The sequence below is a fragment of the Macadamia integrifolia genome, chromosome 3, assembly GCF_013358625.1.
Source record: "Macadamia integrifolia cultivar HAES 741 chromosome 3, SCU_Mint_v3, whole genome shotgun sequence".
In the NCBI taxonomy this organism is placed as follows: domain Eukaryota; kingdom Viridiplantae; phylum Streptophyta; class Magnoliopsida; order Proteales; family Proteaceae; genus Macadamia; species Macadamia integrifolia.
The window spans coordinates 28,761,368-28,781,406 of record NC_056559.1 but is presented as its reverse complement, the minus strand read 5'-3'; the positions used below and the strand labels follow the sequence as shown (position 1 = coordinate 28,781,406).

General features: G+C 36.0%; 2 protein-coding genes across 2 annotated transcripts; both read left to right on the top strand.

Moving 5' to 3' along the window:
* The first annotated feature begins 10,203 nt into the window (after window positions 1–10,203).
* LOC122073140 (PLAT domain-containing protein 3-like) lies at window positions 10,204–11,089 on the top strand. Its single transcript, XM_042637674.1, has 2 exons — window positions 10,204–10,364; window positions 10,443–11,089. The coding sequence occupies exons 1-2, from the start codon at window positions 10,284–10,286 to the stop codon at window positions 10,926–10,928; spliced, it is 567 nt and encodes a 188-aa protein (XP_042493608.1). The 5' UTR covers window positions 10,204–10,283; the 3' UTR covers window positions 10,929–11,089.
* Window positions 11,090–18,685: 7,596 nt separating this feature from the next.
* Window positions 18,686–20,033, top strand: LOC122074793. The gene has a single exon (XM_042639762.1). The coding sequence runs from the start codon at window positions 18,765–18,767 to the stop codon at window positions 19,878–19,880; it is 1,116 nt and encodes a 371-aa protein (XP_042495696.1). The 5' UTR covers window positions 18,686–18,764; the 3' UTR covers window positions 19,881–20,033.
* The last annotated feature ends 6 nt before the right edge of the window (window positions 20,034–20,039 follow it).

The following is a 20,039-nucleotide window of genomic DNA, read 5'->3' as shown; positions in this document are numbered from 1 at the left end:
GGGCCACAAATTGACACCCCTAATTTTGACCCAAAAATATCAAAATTAGTTCCTAGAGTGGCAATTGGAATTGTTTCTAGAGCCAAACATGTGGGAGGTTATTCTAACCTAAAAAACGTATGGCTTAGGTTCTTCAAAAAAGATACATTAATTAAATACTACAGGACATCCACTTTTTGGTTAATGTGTTCTTGTTTCAAAATATTTCTAACGTCCCAATTTTTAGTAAGTTAGGAATGTCAAAGAAATTAAGTGATATATGTAGCCTTTTGAAAGTGGAAGATTTGGGTAACTTCCATTGAGTACACCTTTTTTTTGTCGCTTTTAGTGTTTTTATTTCAATTGTATTTTTGGGTGGGAAATGCTAGTTGAGTTCATAGCATTTTAAATTGTGTATTTTAGATGTCCTTGTTTTAGTGGGTGTAATTATAAAGTGAATTTAATAATCTGGCTGCTATTTATAACTTCCTTTGCAGTTTTCTTGAACAGTAAAATTCCCTTTCTTTTATTTTTTTGGGGGACGGTGGGTGTGCGGTAAAGGGACGGTAAATTCCCATGTACATAGGGTCTTCAGTAGTTGGAGCAAAATGTGAATTTTCAAACAAGAGGAGATAGAGTTTTTTTTTTTTTTTTACTACACGTATAGTAATGCTTACTTAACACAAAAAATTAAGTCTTAAATGTTTGAAAAGGTCATACAAAAATAGATGCATTCAATGAGTTTATATCCAATTGCGCTAGATGAAAAAGAAATATTGGTTGTTTTACTTGATAAAATCCTCCTAATATCTAGCTCTTGAACACCTTCTCTATTGGAATTGGATGTTTGAATGGGAATTAGATGCAATAGTAAAAAGATCAAATTTTAGATTGAGTTAAATCTTGCAAATGGATGGATGGTTATGTGAAGCTCAAGCTCACGAAATTTAAGTTCTAACTGAGCTACTCTATTAGGGAATAGTTTTCTTCATCACCCAAATAGTTGCCATTGACAAATTAAGTGAGGCTCAAATTTGTGGACAGGTAAAGGTTAATGTCCCCTAATTAATTGTCAAGTTTGGCACATATTGAACTCAATAGCGTGGCTAATCAAGACTTTAAATGTCCATTAGTGTTAAAATTTTTATAGAAATAGTTAAAATAAATAAATATCTAAAAGTAAGAAGAGGGATATGCCGATGCAAGGGTTGTACAATTCATATTGATTGTTAAATTTGTTAAGTGTCTAATCAAATTTATTTCATGATACAACCATTGGATTCTCATCATAATAATAACATGTGGCAATAACTAGTTTGGCTGTATTGGATTCTCATCATAATAATAAAGCAAACTGAGTAAAACCAATTTGACTTATCCTCGTTTTTCCTTAGTTCTTGACTTATTTATTTATTTATTTTTTTATTTTTTGAGAAAATGAAGTTAGTTGTATAATTGAGATTGCTCCAATATTCACTTTTTCATAAGAGAAATATTTTGATAATATATATATATATATATATATATTATTGGTTGGTATTACAGAATTTTCCTACTATATAAATTCAAACACCCCATCTAAATGCAACAAACCCATTCTGCAAAGGTAAACTCATTTCTTTCTTTGTTTTAGCTGCACCATGACAATTCTCATTCTGTTGCTCGGACTTCTGGTTGTAGCATACTTTAGCGTAAGAAAATGATATTTTTCCATTATCTATTCATTTCAACATGGGTTATTTCTTGTTCCTATTTTATCTTTTTATTTTTTTTCATAAATTTGCAGGATTCTCAAGCTGAAAATGCCTTCTTACGGTACTGGGAAGAGCATATTTGTTTTCCACACCCTCCAGAGTGGTTTGCTAGAAAAACTTCTCCATTAAGTCCCCACCAAACAACAATGTTTATGAAACTTACGGAGAAAAATGAATTGGTTTCTCACCTATATTCATTTTGTAAGCAGACTAATATTGCTTGTTCTACAAATGCATTGGTGAAGAAGACAATAGATGATACAACTTTACCACCTATAGCACAGTGGAATGAGGCCAAACTGAAATATGAAGGCCTTCCAAATGAAACACCATTGTCGATCGCTAGACAAGGAGGATTGCCATATTTTCGAGAATCAATGGTAAAAGAGGGAGGTTTCATTTCTGTTCCTGATTTAAGGGACCCAATGTCATATAAATCATTCTTGCCGCGACCTTTGGCATCAAAAATCCCATTTTCTTTTGCTCAGATTGAGGATTTGAAGCAGATTTTTGGTGTAGTTGATGAATCAAACATGGATGATTATATTCGAGACACCCTTAAAGTATGTGAGAAAAGCCCCGTTCGAGGCGAACGATGCACATGTGCAACTTCCGCCGAGGATCTCATTGATTTTGTTGTCAAGAAATTGGGGTGCCATGTACAAATATGGAGTACTAAGAACATTGCAGGATCTTATGAGAATGTTACAATTGGAGATGTGAAACTCATCTATGGAAACCTCTCTGAACCACCAGCCTTATGTCATAGCCAACCATTTATATTTCAAGTCTATTATTGTCATATTTTTCAGAAGGTAAATGTATATAGAGTCGATATACATGCTAGGAGGAAAGTGAATCATGTGATCATGGCTTGCCATTATGACACATCAACTTGGAATCCAAATCATCTTGCTTTTAAGCTTCTAGGTTTTAGTCCAGGCATAATTGAAGTTTGTCATTGGATAAATGAGAATGGAATAGTCTGGACAAAGACTCCTTAAGTTGAGCAGCATTTGAACATTTTATGATCTTCAGTTGTATTTATATTTATGTTTTTATGTCTTCCAGTCAAGGTATGCAATGGAACACTATGGAATGATTGAAGTTCTAAAGACTAATGATTTGTGTGTGTGTCTATTCAATTTCATTCATTTAGTATAGCATGGAAACCATGCTTTCATGGAAATAACATACTCCATATGGAATGTTTCAAAGTAGCATATTCCCCGCATTTAAATGAATTATCTCATTTTTAGTGTATTTTACTTTTTGTTGCTATCAAAGGGGAGTCGAAATAATAACACAATTGGAGTAAAAGAAAAATTCCTCTGAATTAGAAAATTTACAGTATTATAGAAAGGAGATCATATGACCAATTGGAAACTACCTTGTCATAAAAGAAGATTTTAAAAAACCCATTATTAAAAAAAAAGAAAAATTAAAATATTAAATTAAATATTTTATTTTTGAAAATAAAGCAATAAAATTAAATAGTTCTCCAATCATTATCGTCTACAATGTCCAGGACATGTGTTGATTGTTGGAGATAGCATTGCATTTCTTTGGACTATAGGAGACGATCTGAGTCCCTCATCTATATGGGGCGAAGCTTGGTAATGAGCTATTTCTTAATTGATCATTCTTACATCAGACTTAAACCAGTCCATTCCAATAGTGCCTACCAATAGGTGCCCCCATTTTTTCCTTCTCTTCTTCCTTTATTTATTTATTATTATTATTAGGGTAAACTTCACTCCCCTCCCTTGAACTAATGCGAAATATCAATTAGATCCATCACCTCTGAGAAAATATCACTCCCCTCCCCTACAAGAAAAATATGCTATCTAACAGTCCCCAACTGTTAATTCTAGCTGTTAAGTCAAGTTAATTTTTTCATAATCCCCAACATACCCCCATTTGTGTAATACCTAAGCTACCCCTTTCTTTCCCACCCTCACCCCACCCTCATCCTCTGAAAATCGTGAGTGATAGGGGCGGAGCCCTAAATTGCCAAAATAATCAAGCATCTCAGCCCCATTCTCCTTTAGATTGGAGTCAAATTCGTTGACAGTTTCGCATTTACTACCCATATCGGTGATGAACTCGGCCAGTACCTTGTCACCGAACCTTGTCAACGTCTCTGATTCCATCACCGAGCAGTCGTTGGACTCCCCATAGTTCAAGAACCAAAAGACCAATTAAAAGAACTGCTCAAAACAAATTTGAAAAGGCCCATCCATAAATCATTTATTAGGGGTGTCAACGGTCCGGGTCGGTGCGGTTTCGGTCCGGTTCCACCGGTTTCGGTGTGAGTTTGGAAGTGACCGAAACCGACCCAATAAGGATTTATCGGTTTCGGTCCGGTGTCGGTTTCGGTGCGGTTTGGGTTCGGGTTGGTACCGGTTTGGATTTATTTGGGAAATGCTAGTTGAGTTCATAGCATTTTAAATTGTGTATTTTAGATGTCCTTGTTTTAGTGGGTGTAATTATAAAGTGAATTTAATAATCTGGCTGCTATTTATAACTTCCTTTGCAGTTTTCTTGAACAGTAAAATTCCCTTTCTTTTATTTTTTTGGGGGACGGTGGGTGTGCGGTAAAGGGACGGTAAATTCCCATGTACATAGGGTCTTCAGTAGTTGGAGCAAAATGTGAATTTTCAAACAAGAGGAGATAGAGTTTTTTTTTTTTTTAACTACACGTATAGTAATGCTTACTTAACACAAAAAATTAAGTCTTAAATGTTTGAAAAGGTCATACAAAAATAGATGCATTCAATGAGTTTATATCCAATTGCGCTAGATGAAAAAGAAATATTGGTTGTTTTACTTGATAAAATCCTCCTAATATCTAGCTCTTGAACACCTTCTCTATTGGAATTGGATGTTTGAATGGGAATTAGATGCAATAGTAAAAAGATCAAATTTTAGATTGAGTTAAATCTTGCAAATGGATGGATGGTTATGTGAAGCTCAAGCTCACGAAATTTAAGTTCTAACTGAGCTACTCTATTAGGGAATAGTTTTCTTCATCACCCAAATAGTTGCCATTGACAAATTAAGTGAGGCTCAAATTTGTGGACAGGTAAAGGTTAATGTCCCCTAATTAATTGTCAAGTTTGGCACATATTGAACTCAATAGCGTGGCTAATCAAGACTTTAAATGTCCATTAGTGTTAAAATTTTTATAGAAATAGTTAAAATAAATAAATATCTAAAAGTAAGAAGAGGGATATGCCAATGCAAGGGTTGTACAATTCATATTGATTGTTAAATTTGTTAAGTGTCTAATCAAATTTATTTCATGATACAACCATTGGATTCTCATCATAATTCCATGTGGCAATAACTAGTTTGGCTGTATAGGACCTTTTTACCTAATAAAGCAAACTGAGTAAAACCAATTTGACTTATCCTCGTTTTTTCTTAGTTCTTAAATTTTTTTCTTATTTTTTTTTTATTTTTTTGAGAAAATGAAGTTAGTTGTATAATTGAGATTGCTCCAATATTCACTTTTTCATAAGAGAAATATTTTGATAATATATATATATATATATATATATATATATTATTGGTTGGTACTACAGAATTTTCCTACTATATAAATTCAAACACCCCATCTAAATGCAACAAACCCATTCTGCAAAGGTAAACTCATTTCTTTCTTTGTTTCAGCTGCACCATGACAATTCCCATTCTGTTGCTCGGACTTCTGGTTGTAGCATACTTTAGCGTAAGAAAATGATATTTTTCCATTATCTATTCATTTCAACATGGGTTATTTCTTGTTCCTATTTTATCTTTTTATTTTTTGTCATAAATTTGCAGGATTCTCAAGCTGAAAATGCCTTCTTACGGTACTGGGAAGAGCATATTTGTTTTCCACACCCTCCAGAGTGGTTTGCTAGAAAAACTTCTCCATTAAGTCCCCACCAAACAACAATGTTTATGAAACTTACAGAGAAAAATGAATTGGTTTCTCACCTATATTCATTTTGTAAGCAGACTAATATTGCTTGTTCTACAAATGCATTGGTGAAGAAGACAATAGATGATACAACTTTACCACCTATAGCACAGTGGAATGAGGCCAAACTGAAATATGAAGGCCTTCCAAATGAAACACCATTGTCGATCGCTAGACAAGGAGGATTGCCATATTTTCGAGAATCAATGGTAAAAGAGGGAGGTTTCATTTCTGTTCCTGATTTAAGGGACCCAATGTCATATAAATCATTCTTGCCGCGACCTTTGGCATCAAAAATCCCATTTTCTTTTGCTCAGATTGAGGATTTGAAGCAGATTTTTGGTGTAGTTGATGAATCAAACATGGATGATTATATTCGAGACACCCTTAAAGTATGTGAGAAAAGCCCCGTTCGAGGCGAACGATGCACATGTGCAACTTCCGCCGAGGATCTCATTGATTTTGTTGTCAAGAAATTGGGGTGCCATGTACAAATATGGAGTACTAAGAACATTGCAGGATCTTATGAGAATGTTACAATTGGAGATGTGAAACTCATCTATGGAAACCTCTCTGAACCACCAGCCTTATGTCATAGCCAACCATTTATATTTCAAGTCTATTATTGTCATATTTTTCAGAAGGTAAATGTATATAGAGTCGATATACATGCTAGGAGGAAAGTGAATCATGTGATCATGGCTTGCCATTATGACACATCAACTTGGAATCCAAATCATCTTGCTTTTAAGCTTCTAGGTTTTAGTCCAGGCATAATTGAAGTTTGTCATTGGATAAATGAGAATGGAATAGTCTGGACAAAGACTCCTTAAGTTGAGCAGCATTTGAACATTTTATGATCTTCAGTTGTATTTATATTTATGTTTTTATGTCTTCCAGTCAAGGTATGCAATGGAACACTATGGAATGATTGAAGTCCTAAAGACTAATGATTTGTGTGTGTGTGTCTATTCAATTTCATTCATTTAGGGCCCGTTTGATAACGTTTCAAGAAACGCGTTTCTGTCATTTCTGTTTCTAGAAATAGCAGAAACAGAGCAAAAAGCGTTTGATAAAACTATTTCATTTCATTTATTTTTAGAAATAGAAATAGAAATTTATACTTATTTATGGTTCAAGAAACGACCCAGGCGAAACAAGTTCAACTTGTTTCACCGTTTCTGGAAACGACTTGTGGTCATTTTTTCACTGGTTATTATCGACTTCTAAAAACATGACTTATCAAACACCTTCAATTCCGTTTCTGTTTCTAGAAACGGAAATTTATGTTTCTGCCGTTTCTTGAAACAGAAACGACAGAAACGTTATCAAACGGGTCCTTAGTATAGCATGGAAACCATGCTTTCATGGAAATAACATACTCCATATGGAATGTTTCAAAGTAGCATATTCCCCACATTTAAATGAATTATCTCATTTTTAGTGTATTTTACTTTTTGTTGCTATCAAAGGGGAGTCGAAATAATAACACAATTGGAGTAAAAGAAAAATTCCTCTGAATTAGAAAATTTATAGTGTTATAGAAAGGAGATCATATGACCAATTGGAAACTACCTTGTCATAAAAGAAGATTTAAAAAAACCCATTATTAAAAAAAAAGAAAAATTAAAATATTAAATTAAACATTTTATTTTTGAAAATAAAGCAATAAAATTAAATAGTTCTCCAATCATTATCGTCTACAATGTCCAGGACATGTGTTGATTGTTGGAGATAGCATTGCATCTCTTTGGACTATAGGAGACGATCTGAGTCCCTCATCTATATGGGGCGAAGCTTGGTAATGAGCTATTTCTTAATTGATCATTCTTACATCAGACTTAAACCAGTCCATTCCAATAGTGCTACCAATAGGTGCCCTCATTTTTTCCTTCTCTTCTTCCTTCTTTTATTTATTTATTTATTTATTTATTATTATTATTATTATTATTATTATTATTATTATTATTATTATTATTAGGGTAAACTTCACTCCCCTCCCCTGAACTAATGCGAAATATCAATTAGATCCACCACCTTTGAGAAAATATCACTCCCCTCCCCTACAAGAAAAAGATGCTATCTAACAGCCCCCAACCGTTAGTTCTAGTTGTTAAGTCAAGTTAATTTTTTCATAATCCCTAAAATACCCCCATTTGTGTAATACCTAAACTACCCCTTTTTTCCCACCCTCATCCTCTGAAAATCGTGAGTGATAGGGGCGGAGCCCTAAATTGCCAAAATAGTCAAGCATCTCAGCCCCATTCTCCTTTAGATTGGAGTCAAATTCGTTGACAGTTTCGCATTTACTACCCATATCGATGATGAACTCGGCCAGTACCTTGTCACCGAACCTTGTCAACCTCTCTGATTCCATCATCGAGCAGTCGTTGGACTCCCCATAGTTCAAGAATCAAAAGACCAATTAAAAGAACTACTCAAAACAAATTTGAAAAGGCCCATCCATAAATCATTTATCTTGGATTACGTGGTTTCTGCGAATCACCGACTAGGTTTTGCACTTTCCCGCCATTAAAGGACGGGCCTAAGAGGTAGAGAATTTCTGCAATGGAGACAATGACCTCTCTCGCCTGCCTCAATCTCTCAAATGATTCTGCTGTTATGGTTCATGGTTGACAGAATTTTCAGTTATGTGAAGCATTGTCGATATATGGGTTTGGGATTTCTCAATTATTGCAAGGTATGTCGTATGCCTCTCTCTCTCTCTCTCTTTCTTCTGTCTCAATCTTGAAAGAACCGTGGCTGCTTTTCCCTCCCATGGGGAGAACATTCTGGGTTGGATTTGGATATTAGGGGCATACTTTCAGTTCTGTTTGCATTAGTTCTTAAATTCTAATTTCATATGTCAAGTTCTATATTTGATTTCTGATTTCATTTTCATTATCGCTGCTTGGTTTCTTTTTGTTGATTCGATTTTCAGGTACACATTCTTACCCTAATCTCTCGCAAGTCATTTGTTTCTTATTCCAGTCATGGGAGCTGAGTTCCAAAACGAGGGGTTGAGCCAGAGAACCTGTCCCTTGTCTCAAAGGTACGCATAGATGGCAGGTATTTTAGGGATTATGAAAAAATTAATTTGACTTGACAGCCAGAACTAACGGTTGGGGGCTATTAAATAACATCTTTTTCTTGTAAGGGAGGGGAGTGATATTTTCGCAAAGGTGGTGAATCCAGTTGATATTTCGCCTTAGTTCAGGGGAGGGAAGTGAAGTTTACCCTTATTATTATTATTTTTAGTTTTTAGGTTACTAAGGGTTCATCATTTGATACCACTAATTAAACCTACATCATGATAGAGAATTGGTACTCAGCTAGCTTATTTATGTAATTAGACGTGCTAAGGGAAAATTGTGACATTTTTTTATTTTTTATTTTTTCTTTCTCATTTATTTATTTTTGTCATTTTATGCATAGTTGGAAAACCAGGTTTTAACTGGGAAGACTCGCCTGAGTTGAGTCAAAATTTGAGATCTTGGTCAAGAGTCACAAAGACTCGCCCTGTGTTAAAAAAGAACAAGATTTAAGATGAATCAAGACGATTCTACATCGACTAAATTTTTTGGCTGAGTCATAAAAAACCCCACCGAATCTGGTAATTATATCAAAAGGCACTTTAAAAAAAAAAATCAAATAAAATCTCTTTACAATCTCAAATCCCAAAACTCCTAACTTAGTAACTTCTCCTTCTCCTTTCCTTTTACCAAAAAGAATTTGGGACCCAGGAAACTTCCCATATTCCTAAATCCAAAGGTTTTATTTTTATTAGAAGTTAGATTTTTGGAAGATATAATTTATATTTTCTAATCCTTAACCTTAACCTAACGTTCTAACCAAGAGAAAGACTCTTGCCTGCAGCCCTCGAATTATTGATATGTGATTTTTTTTTTCATATATTTTTTATGTATTTTTATGATTTATTTACATATTTATTGAATTTAAATATATATAAAATAGAAAAAAACAAGACTTGGCTTGATTGGGTTTAACTAGGTCGACTCGCCAGGTTTTTGACCGGACGAGCCGAGTCGAAAAACCTGATTTTCCAACAATGATTTCATGTACAACCGGATCCAAAGAAAATGGTTTTAGAAAGCACATCCTATTTTTCTAAACACATTTTTTTCTTGTGAAACTATTTTTCTAAACACAAAGCTTTGAAGAGTTAAAATGGAATCAAAATATTCTAATCCGACGATCACAAGAATAACAAATTTCGTATTCACTTCCCTTCCTTTTAATGGAAAAAAAAAAAAGAAAAGAAAGAAACCTGTACACGTCTGTACACGTGACACATGTTTATCATACATAAAAGTCTGACTCTAGAGTATAGAATCTAGATCCCTCTGCAATAAAAAAAAATAATAGAATAAAATAAGATAAAATGCCAGCAAAGCTGTGGGACCCCAGCGCAGACGATTCAGTACTTATATAGGTAGAACGAGTCAAGTCGAGTCATGCTCGTCGTGTCCGTTGGCCTCCACTCCTTGATAGCTCATCACAGCTATATAAGATGTTGATAAACAAACCCATATCCCCAAAAAGTAGTGGAACACTGGAACGTGATGGGAATTCGGATCAAGGATCATCATCTCTGCTTCCTCTTCTTCATTGTTGTCCTCTCTTCCGCCATTATCGCTCAATCAGTAAGTATTAACCTCTCCACCGATCTTCTTCTTCTTCTTCTGCTCTGCTCTTAGCTTCTGATTAAATCTTCTCTGCAGGATGATTGTGTTTATACGGCTTACATAAGGACGGGATCGATCTTCAAGGGAGGAACTGACTCGATCATAAGCCTAACCTTGTACGATGCGGAAGGTAACTATGTCGAGATCCCGAATCTGGAGTCCTGGGGAGGTTTAATGGAGGATGGTTACAATTACTTCGAGAGGGGAAATCTCGACATCTTTAGCGGCAGAGCGGAGTGTTTGGAGACGCCTGTGTGCGCAATGAACATCACATCTGACGGATCGGGACCTCACCATGGTTGGTACTGCAACTATGTGGAGGTTACTTCGACGGGGCCTCACATCTCCTGCGCACAACAGCTCTTCACGGTTGAGCAATGGATCGCGCTTGACGCTCCTCCTTATGAGCTAACCGCTATCCGGAATTACTGCCCTTACGATCTTGGCGGCCTCCGCAGTACCACCGACAAGAATAAGAGGAAGCATCGTCACCAGATCCTCTCGGGGTTGACTGCTGCGTAGTTAGTTATCTGCTCTCTTTAGCTTCATTGCTCATCAGCCATTTCTTCTTTATGGGATTTTGATGGATAGAGAAACTAGAATAAAAATTAGTGTGCTTTAGTGGTTTGTGTTGCCTATTTATCATCTTATTTATAAAATAAAAATGAGATATTTTCAGGCGATCTCTTCCTTTTGATCTCTTGCTCAGTTCCTCTCTATCAAATTTGGGTATTGATCTCAATTTGATTTTTCCATTTCCCAAAAATTTTCGGTAGAATTTGTTTTCTGGGTTCTGCTATTTTGAAAATTTTGAAAGAAATCAGGATAAGGGATTCAGTTGGTGATACGAGTTTTTTCCTGGTGAGAGTAAATGGTTGGTGGGATAGTACTCATTAGGGCTTTGACAATCAGTAGGGTTGTCGTTTCCTTCTTCAATGGCCATTAAGGAAATCGAGTGGCTAAGGCGACGAGAAGATGGGGAAGCAGGGCGGGCGGCGCAGGACAGGTGCCCACTGATATTTGCAGTTTTACACAAACGCCCTTTGAAGTTTGAAATTTTAGATAATGGCACTATAACAAGACAAAGTGTCATGTGTCTTGGAGTCGATAAAGGTACTGGGGCTTGAGTGGGTGGGGTTTTTACGCGAAGCCCAACTTTCTGATGGACCTTTCAAAAAAAAAAAATAATAAAAAAAAATTCACAAGTTTTGATGACTAAGACTCCGTATGGGTGAATGAGAATTTAAAGGGAAGAGAATATGAAAATTTTATATTATTTTACATAATATAGCAAAGGTTTTTTGATACAAAGTAAAGTGAATTTTTATAACCAAATATAAAATGATTTGAAGTAAATATTAAAATTACATGGGTAATGATTACTTATATTTCTTTTTAAAGTATGAAAATTTCACTTCATTTTCTTTTTTCTTTAAATCAATCAAACATGGCCTAATTGAAAATAAAATTGACAAAAGTTTTGCTTCAACCCAACACTTGGGGTCCGTTTGATAACGTAACCAGAAACGTGTTTCTGTGTTTTCTTGTTCTCAGAAACAAAGAAACGGCATAAATACTGTTTGGTAAAAGTGTTCTGTTCCACTTGTTTTTTGAAGCATAAATTGAAATTTATAACAATTTATGCTTCAAGAAACATAAATGACGAAACAAGTTTTACTTGTTTCGCTCGTTTCTCGAAACAAAAAAGGGGCACAAACAATCGATCGACACACATCTCACGACTCACATCTCAAAACTCAGAAATGGCGGGAAAGTTGCAGAGGAAACCCTACCTTGCTTCGTTTTTCTGTTCATTTGGAAACTCATCTTCCGACCTCTGAATCGAATCGCACCTTAAAAAGATGGATGACCCAAAGCCCGAAATCGAATACGACTGTGGGTATTCGTCTTCTCAAGAAAAACACCTTCGCCACCGTAGGTTCTGCGGCGAAACGGGAGTTGATACTTAAGTTTCTTCTAACGATGAATCAACTCAAGGAGAAGGAATACCGGTGGACTCCACTGGAATCATTATGTGCTCTCTGCCGGAGACTCCAATCAGTCAATTGGAGGAGTTTTTAACGCCGCAAGAAAATCTTCTGGTGAACTCACAAGAACATCAAATGAATCTTGCGGACAAAGGAGCTGATGATCCTCAGAAAAAAGCTTAAATCTAGAGGTGATGTTTCTACTGACCTTCTCGAAACTGTTGATTTGGATAAAAATAGTGATCATCGACCTTCGCTGGAAAAATCTCCAGCAGAGGAGGGTCTATTTCCTGGTAAGGAGGTTTTAGGATTCTCAGCGGAGTCTTCTGAAAAGCAGAAAATTACAGGGGAAATTTTGGGTGGGGCTGGAGGTTCTGCTTGTGCAGCTCATGCAGACAATGTTGCAGCGAGATCTGGTGACTCCATCAGCACCTTCTTACCCGTTTCTATTTTCAGAAACAAGAATTATCAAACACCCTTCTTATCTGTTTCTGTTTCTAGAAATAGTAATTTCTATTTCTGCCGTTTCTTGAAACAGAAACGGCAGAAATGTTATCAAACGGGCCCTTGGATGTTGCTATACTTAGGTTTTGTTGAACCTTTTTCCCTTTGGTTCTTTAAGAAATCGATGTATTACTTTTGTTCCAAGATGCTTGCCCACTCAAGGACAATGTTCTTTGAAGTGGAAATATTTATAGAATTGATTAATCTTTTCACATGCCCACACTAGGGGTGTCAATTTCAAGCCCGACTGAGCTTGCCCGTTTGAAGCCCGAGTGAGATCAGCCTCTTTATAATTGGTTGTTCCCAATCCAAGATGTAAGCCCGATGATCACCCGATCAGCCCTACTGTTTACAAGCCCAATTTAGTCTAACCATTTGTAAAGTATATATATTCGGTAAAATAAAGTATGGCAAAAGTTTTTCTGGTCCGTCGACCAGCTATGAGATTTGGTGGTCTGGAATAATCCCATGCCTTCAAATAGAATAAAAAAATCTAGGTCATTCATAACAATTCCCCATCTCATTACTTTTCCAATACGAAACATTTTCGTCTGTTTCGATCTTTTTCCTCGACCCCGAAGGTCTGACTGCCATGTTTAGAGTGTTCAACGTTACTCCTCCTATGCTCGGAAGGCACTGACAGTCAGGAAAGATCACGCTGATTTTTTTATGTTTATTTATGGATTCTTCTCTTCTCTTCCTCTCTTCTTCTTTGTTCTGCTCCGTCTCACGGTCTCCTCACCGGATTTTCTCCGAATCATTCAAAACCTAGAAAATTTGGGAAACCGGAAGTCTATTGGAGTATGCTAATGGGAAGGGAAAATGTAGTCACTGTCAAAACACCTTTCCTATATGTAGATTTCTCTTTCTGGATCTGAGTTGAGTTTGAGTTTCACTCATTAGGCAAGAAAGTTTGTGATCTTTAGGTTATGATCAGCAGAGATTTCTCTTATGTTCTTGTCAATTAATTTCCCCACTTTCTTCATCCTTTGTATAGTCACTGCATCATCACTGACAAACACCCTAACTAATCTTAAGACCAAATTAACATCATAAACACCTCCACTATGACCAGAGGCCAGCAAATCATCCAGTGTTGCTTGATCAAGCATCCCACCAAGAGGTTTGTATGGACCCTGTGAGTTACCGTTCCATGAAAGAAATGGCAGCAAGTTACTTTGTAAAGATGAAGGCGGCTTGCCTTGAGCCGTACCCTCCTATATTCATTCTCTATAAGACATATGGTTACTGAAGTTGAAACCCTCATCTTTGATTAGTCTTTAGAGAGAGAGAGAGAGAGAGAGAGAGAGAGAGAGAGAGAGAGAGAGAGAGAGAGAGAGAGAGAGAGAGAGAGAGAGAGAGAGAGAGATTCCTTACCTGCGACTGCAAATCCTTGATCAGAGATCGTCACAAATCAAAAACCCTCTCTCTGTCTCTCTCTCTCTCTCCGACTTTTCATGAAATGAATCCTTATTACCAACAAGAGTAGATCCAATGGTTCAGAAAACATCCCTCAAAATATTCTTATATGGGGTGACCGATTAGAGGACCTCAACCCATAAAGTATATATTGATATTTTATCAATTATTGAATGTAATCTTCTTTCCTAATAAATATATTAAATTGTTTAAAGTCCAAGACAATCAAAGCCCATTTAGAACCTCATTAAGGTTTTAATGGTGCATTAATCCGTTTAAGGCCTGATTAGTAGAATCCCAAGCCGAGCCCGATTCATAATGAGCGGGTCATAGTGTAAGCCAAAAGGCCCACCGGGCCAGCTAGACCCGATCAAGCCTAACCAGTTGACACCCCACATACATTACTAATCTCAAGTCTCAACTACCATCATTTAAAATATTGATTTATCATAAAAAAACATGAGGTATGAACCCATGGTTCAAAATGTAAGGCAAATGAGACTCGTATGTTGTGTGATTAGTCAGGCTGAAGACTTGAATACCTGTCGTTAGCCCAAAAAAAAAATGGTACATGGAAAATTGGGCATACAAGTTGGAACATGACCATGAAATCCTTGAGGATCTGGTACCTATGCAAATATTTCTAGGTTGACACTGAAAGAAGGTGAATCAAGGTCTATAAATATTCTCCACAACTACCATATCCATAACAGATTCAATAGTTGACTCCATGTGATTCATCATGGAGCAACCATCTTTCTCCATGGGGCTTGGGGATGCAAGTTAATCGCATACTGAAATAGGACATTACATAAAGCTATATATTGAGTTCTACTTCAATATAGGTGACCACATTGTATTGATAAAGGGAAAATTTCTATTGGTGTTCCTCAATGTAACCTATATTTAACTAAAGTCTTGTATGGATTACTTTTGCCTAGTGAAGTATAATGCTTCGCTATTTGTTACATAGCAGTTTTTAGGTTAGTCCATGTGATACAGGACCAAACAAACATCTCATTGGTACAATTTCATTTTAAAATGAATAAAAAAAGTTGTTATAATGGCATTTGATAATTTTACTAAAACTTTGACTCAGAGTTAGAAAAGCATTCCTCATGTTTTTTTAGATTAAAATTTGGCCGTTGAGATATATGTGTTGGCTTCTCTATCACATGGACTAACCCATATACTTGCCAAATTGCAAATAGTGAAACATTATACTTCACTAGGCATAGTGATGCCTAGAAGGACCCCTTCATTCTAACATCCACATGGCCACCCTTGATCTAACGAGGGTTGGTACATATTTTATGTATGTGATGTACATTGACTAATTTTATAGTACATTTGGCATCTACAAATTAATTTGGCCTAATTATGTACTAGAGTGATTTAATGCTTTAATTAGTATTCCACTAAGTCTGTGAGAAGTTTAGAGAAAGTGTACCATATGATTGAGGATGGCCATATGAACAGGAAAAAATTGCTATAAACTCGACTATATGTCTATTTCATATAAATTTCTACTATTTGGAATAGCTATTGATGACATTATGGTTGTTTGGATACAAAAAGCACAATCATAGATGTAATTTTTTCTAACCATAGATAATTTTCAATTGTTTATTCATATCCCACTTATTTGTTTCTAATTATTATAGTATCTTCTCAAGCAACATTACCTAGATGTAACAACTATTAAGTGCTAATGTTTAAGCTATTCTTAAAAGTCATAGAACGTTTAGAAGAAATCATAAGACATCATTCAAGGTGATAAAATTTGGTTTTCAAAAGTTGCTTTTGTTAAAGAAATTTAGAATTAGCAGGGAAGGGAAGACAGAGAGGGAGAGATATTATTTACAACTCAATGCCAATCATTCACCTAGTTAAATTTATTGGAATTTTACTAAAGGTCTCCTATCATCTCAATAAAATGAGTATATTCTTCTTCTTTATGTTGCCTTAATAGTAATTGATGTCTTCACTTGGCTTCTTCTAGTTGTGTGACTGTAGATTTGCATGTCTCTAGACTGTTTTTGCCTTTAAGGAATATAAAGAAGTTATCCTTTTAATGAAGGTCCTCTATCATATCATCTCAATAAAATGAATATATTATTCTTCTATATATATGTTAACCTAATAGTAATTGATTTCTTATCTTGGATTCTTCTAGTTGGGTGCATATGGAGTTGTAGGTTTCTAGATTGTTCTTGCTTTATGGACTATGAAGAACTTATACTTTGCATTAACTCTAATCTCTAAAAGAAGTCCCCATGATTTTAACCTCCAAGTATTTCTATGGTCATAGGCATAGTATCTTTCTACTTTATATATGGGATTGAGATCTTTTCTTGAATGGTGATCGCCCAGGTCTCCAAAGTTATTTAGGAGATTGACATGTGTCCGAACGGTGATTCAATGATTTTTGGCGTGACGTCTCTCTATTCGGTAAAAGCATAGACTTTGGATCATCGCTTAAACACATATTGATCGTGCAGGTAGTTATGGTTGACCTAGGCAATCACCGCTAAAGAAAGGAGCCGGATCCTTACATATGACCTACTTTAGACCAGCTCTCCTGCTAGGTCCACATGCCTTTCCAATATTTTTTAAAACTTGAATCAAAGACCTTCTGATGAATAGACTTTAGCGCACCACAATCTCATCAACTACGTTAGATAATCCCCCCAAAAAAAAAAAAAAATTTTAAGAAGTTTTTTATGATTCCTTAATCAGACAAACCTCAGTAGCTAGGGGGCAGGCCCAGTACTATAATATGCTATTGACTTTCTACTATTTCTCTTGACTGGGTTTTGCTTAAAAGCTAAGAGCGAAAAGATTTTGTATTAAAGGAAGTAGTAATAAGAATAAAGAAAAAGAGTATACTGTTCTGAGTAGAGAGATGGATGGTCCCAAACAAAACTAAGAAATCTAAAGTCCACCGCAAGAGATAATGGGGGAGGGGTCATTCTTCCATGCTCTCAATTGCATTGTTGCCTGCTTTCATTATGGCATCGTTGCTTTAGTCAATGTCAAAATGGTTTTTTTTTTTTGGTTAAATACTTTCTAATTAATGGCTGTCTTTGGTCTTAGAACAGTGTCTCTCTTTGTTGAGAATAATTCCACATTAAAAATTGAAAGACTTTGAGATTTTGAATATCTTCATATACCCTTGGTGCATCTTCACCTAATAGTTTAAGTTTTTGGATTTGACATTTTAACACTTTTTTATAGTTACTCTATATTTTTTTGATCTTTCATGAAAAAACTTGACATATTAAACAAAACTTGCAATACCTTATTCTTATAAGTACTTGAAATCCCTTTCCGCGGCACTTTTAATTCTTGTAATTTTGATTTCAAAGAAATTAATCCAAGCATACTTAATTTCGGAAACCTAATAGGTAAGCATTAAGAAAAAAAAAAAATCCTAGAATTTTCCCCTATTGAGGAGATTGCAAAACAAGAAGCTGGTTCTTTGTTATTAATTGTTTAGTGAACTTGCTTAGTGGTGAAAACCGATTGCTTATTGTAAGGGGAGGATTGGGTTGATTTGGTAACACTCATCAAAATTATAGGTAGAATTTACACATAAAAAGAAATGGAACAATTTTTCCCACATGGAAAAATCCCTTGCCTACATCTCCTCTTACTATTCCTTTTATAAATATAAATTGTGATGTGTCTTGGAGCTCGGATCATAGTAAATGTGGGTTGAGTATTGTGATTAGAGACTTTAGTATTTCAGTTCTCTTGGTGGTGTCTGAAGTTTCACGTTTTGAAAGCTTCTTAAAAGGGAAAGCCCTTGCTATGTGTAGTAGACTTCTAGAGGCAATCTCTCTTGGAGTTGCAGCTCTTCAAGTGGAGTTTTACTGCAAGGAAGTCATTAGTTATATCCAGAGATCAGCCAACAAAGCTTCTTTATTAGCCATTCCGTCTATTTTCTCAGATATCATTCACTTCTCTACTTGTTTTAATGCTTATATTTTTCCCTTTATTACTACGGATTTCAATCATGCAACGGATTCTTTATATCAAAAGACATTGTTAAATTCATGTAAAATAATTTGGCCCAATTTGACACTGTTATTAATGGATACTTGAAACTCCCCAACCCATAGAATTCATTCTTAGGGTTTAGGTCACATCAATGGATAGGACTGAGGTCACATCAATGGATAGTTGACGGAAAATTTTTTCTCATTAATGTATTGTATTTTTTTTTTTTTCTAAAATTGTACACTAGTAGAGTAGGCTTTAGGGCCTAAGGGATATGATTGGATCATGAAACCGGGCTCGTGGGCTTTAGCTTTTCTTTAGTTTTTAGTACTTTATGGGAGGCTCTCTTGTGAGTTGTGACAATCCTCTTAACTAAAATCCAGTGGCAAGAAAACGAAAGAAAGGGTGAAAATATAACCATATACATACTAAAGGAAAAGGTACTATGAAAGCAAAAGCAAGCAAGGGAAAACTGTGCAATCTCTCCCTCTCTTTTATTACAAAAGCAAACACATACTCCCAAGATCTCTATAGCTCAAAAACCATATTTGCCAGAGGCCCAGAACAAGCAGAAAGTGAAGCCTCAAAGAGAAAAAGGAAGAAGAAGAAGATGATGAGAGGAAGAAGAGGAGGAAAAGGGGCTACTCCCACAGACCTCTTGGTATGTTTTTCTTCCAGAGCCCATCTAACCCTTATGCCCAAGCCCATCTGCAGCCCAGCTCGTCCCTCTGAGTCTACCAAGCGCCACCACCACCACCACCAAAGCCACCATCTCTCAAGATTGAGCAACAGAGGAGGCCAAGCTAGCCCTCAGGCATGGGCCAAAACAAAGCCTACAGGCTCAGAGATCTCCGAACCTACTTCCCCCAAGGTCACCTGTGCCGGCCAAATCAAAGTCAAGCAGAAGCCCAGTTCCGGCAAGAACTGGAAATCAGTCATGGAAGACATCGAGAGACTCCACAACCAAAGAAAGCAAAAAAAGAGACAATCTTGGGTTGAAACTCTTGGATTCAAGAAAGATACAATGCAGTTCTTGACTTGTTTAAGAACCCTTCGATTCAATTTAAGGTGCTTAGGCTCTTTCTGTGGATCCGATATCACTTCCGATGATGAGCTAGAAGAAGAATACGACGAAGAAGTGGGGTTTGAGGATAGTACTGGTAGTGGTACCTCAAGAACTGTCTTCTCTAAGTGGTTCATGGTATTACAGGAAAATCAGAGTAATGGGTTAAGTAAAGAAGAGACATTTGTGGAAAAAAGAGATGATAGAGATGGGTCTTGTCATCAAGGTTCGGTGGTGGTTCCTCCTTCTGCTCCTCCTCCGAATGCTCTGTTACTCATGCGTTGTAGGTCTGCCCCGGCAAAACAATGGATTGAAAGGAAAGAAAAAGAAGAAGAAGAAGCAAAGAAGACAGAGGAAGAAGAGGAAAAGAAAGAGAGGTTGGTGTTGATGAGCTATGACCCTGACTTCTTCAAGGTCTCTCCTGATATTGCTAAAGAGACTTGGGTTGTAGGTGGAACTACAGATCTACTATCGAGAAGTCGAAGCTGGAAGAGATGAGGATGCTTAATGGTATATTGCTCTTTTTGTTTTAATTTTAATTTCTTGAATAATGTTATTTATTTTTTCTTTTCTTTTTTTATTGTTTTTCATAACCCCACCCTTTTGTTTTGGGGATGTAAAATGCATTAGCAATTTTGTACCCAAAAAAAAAAAAAA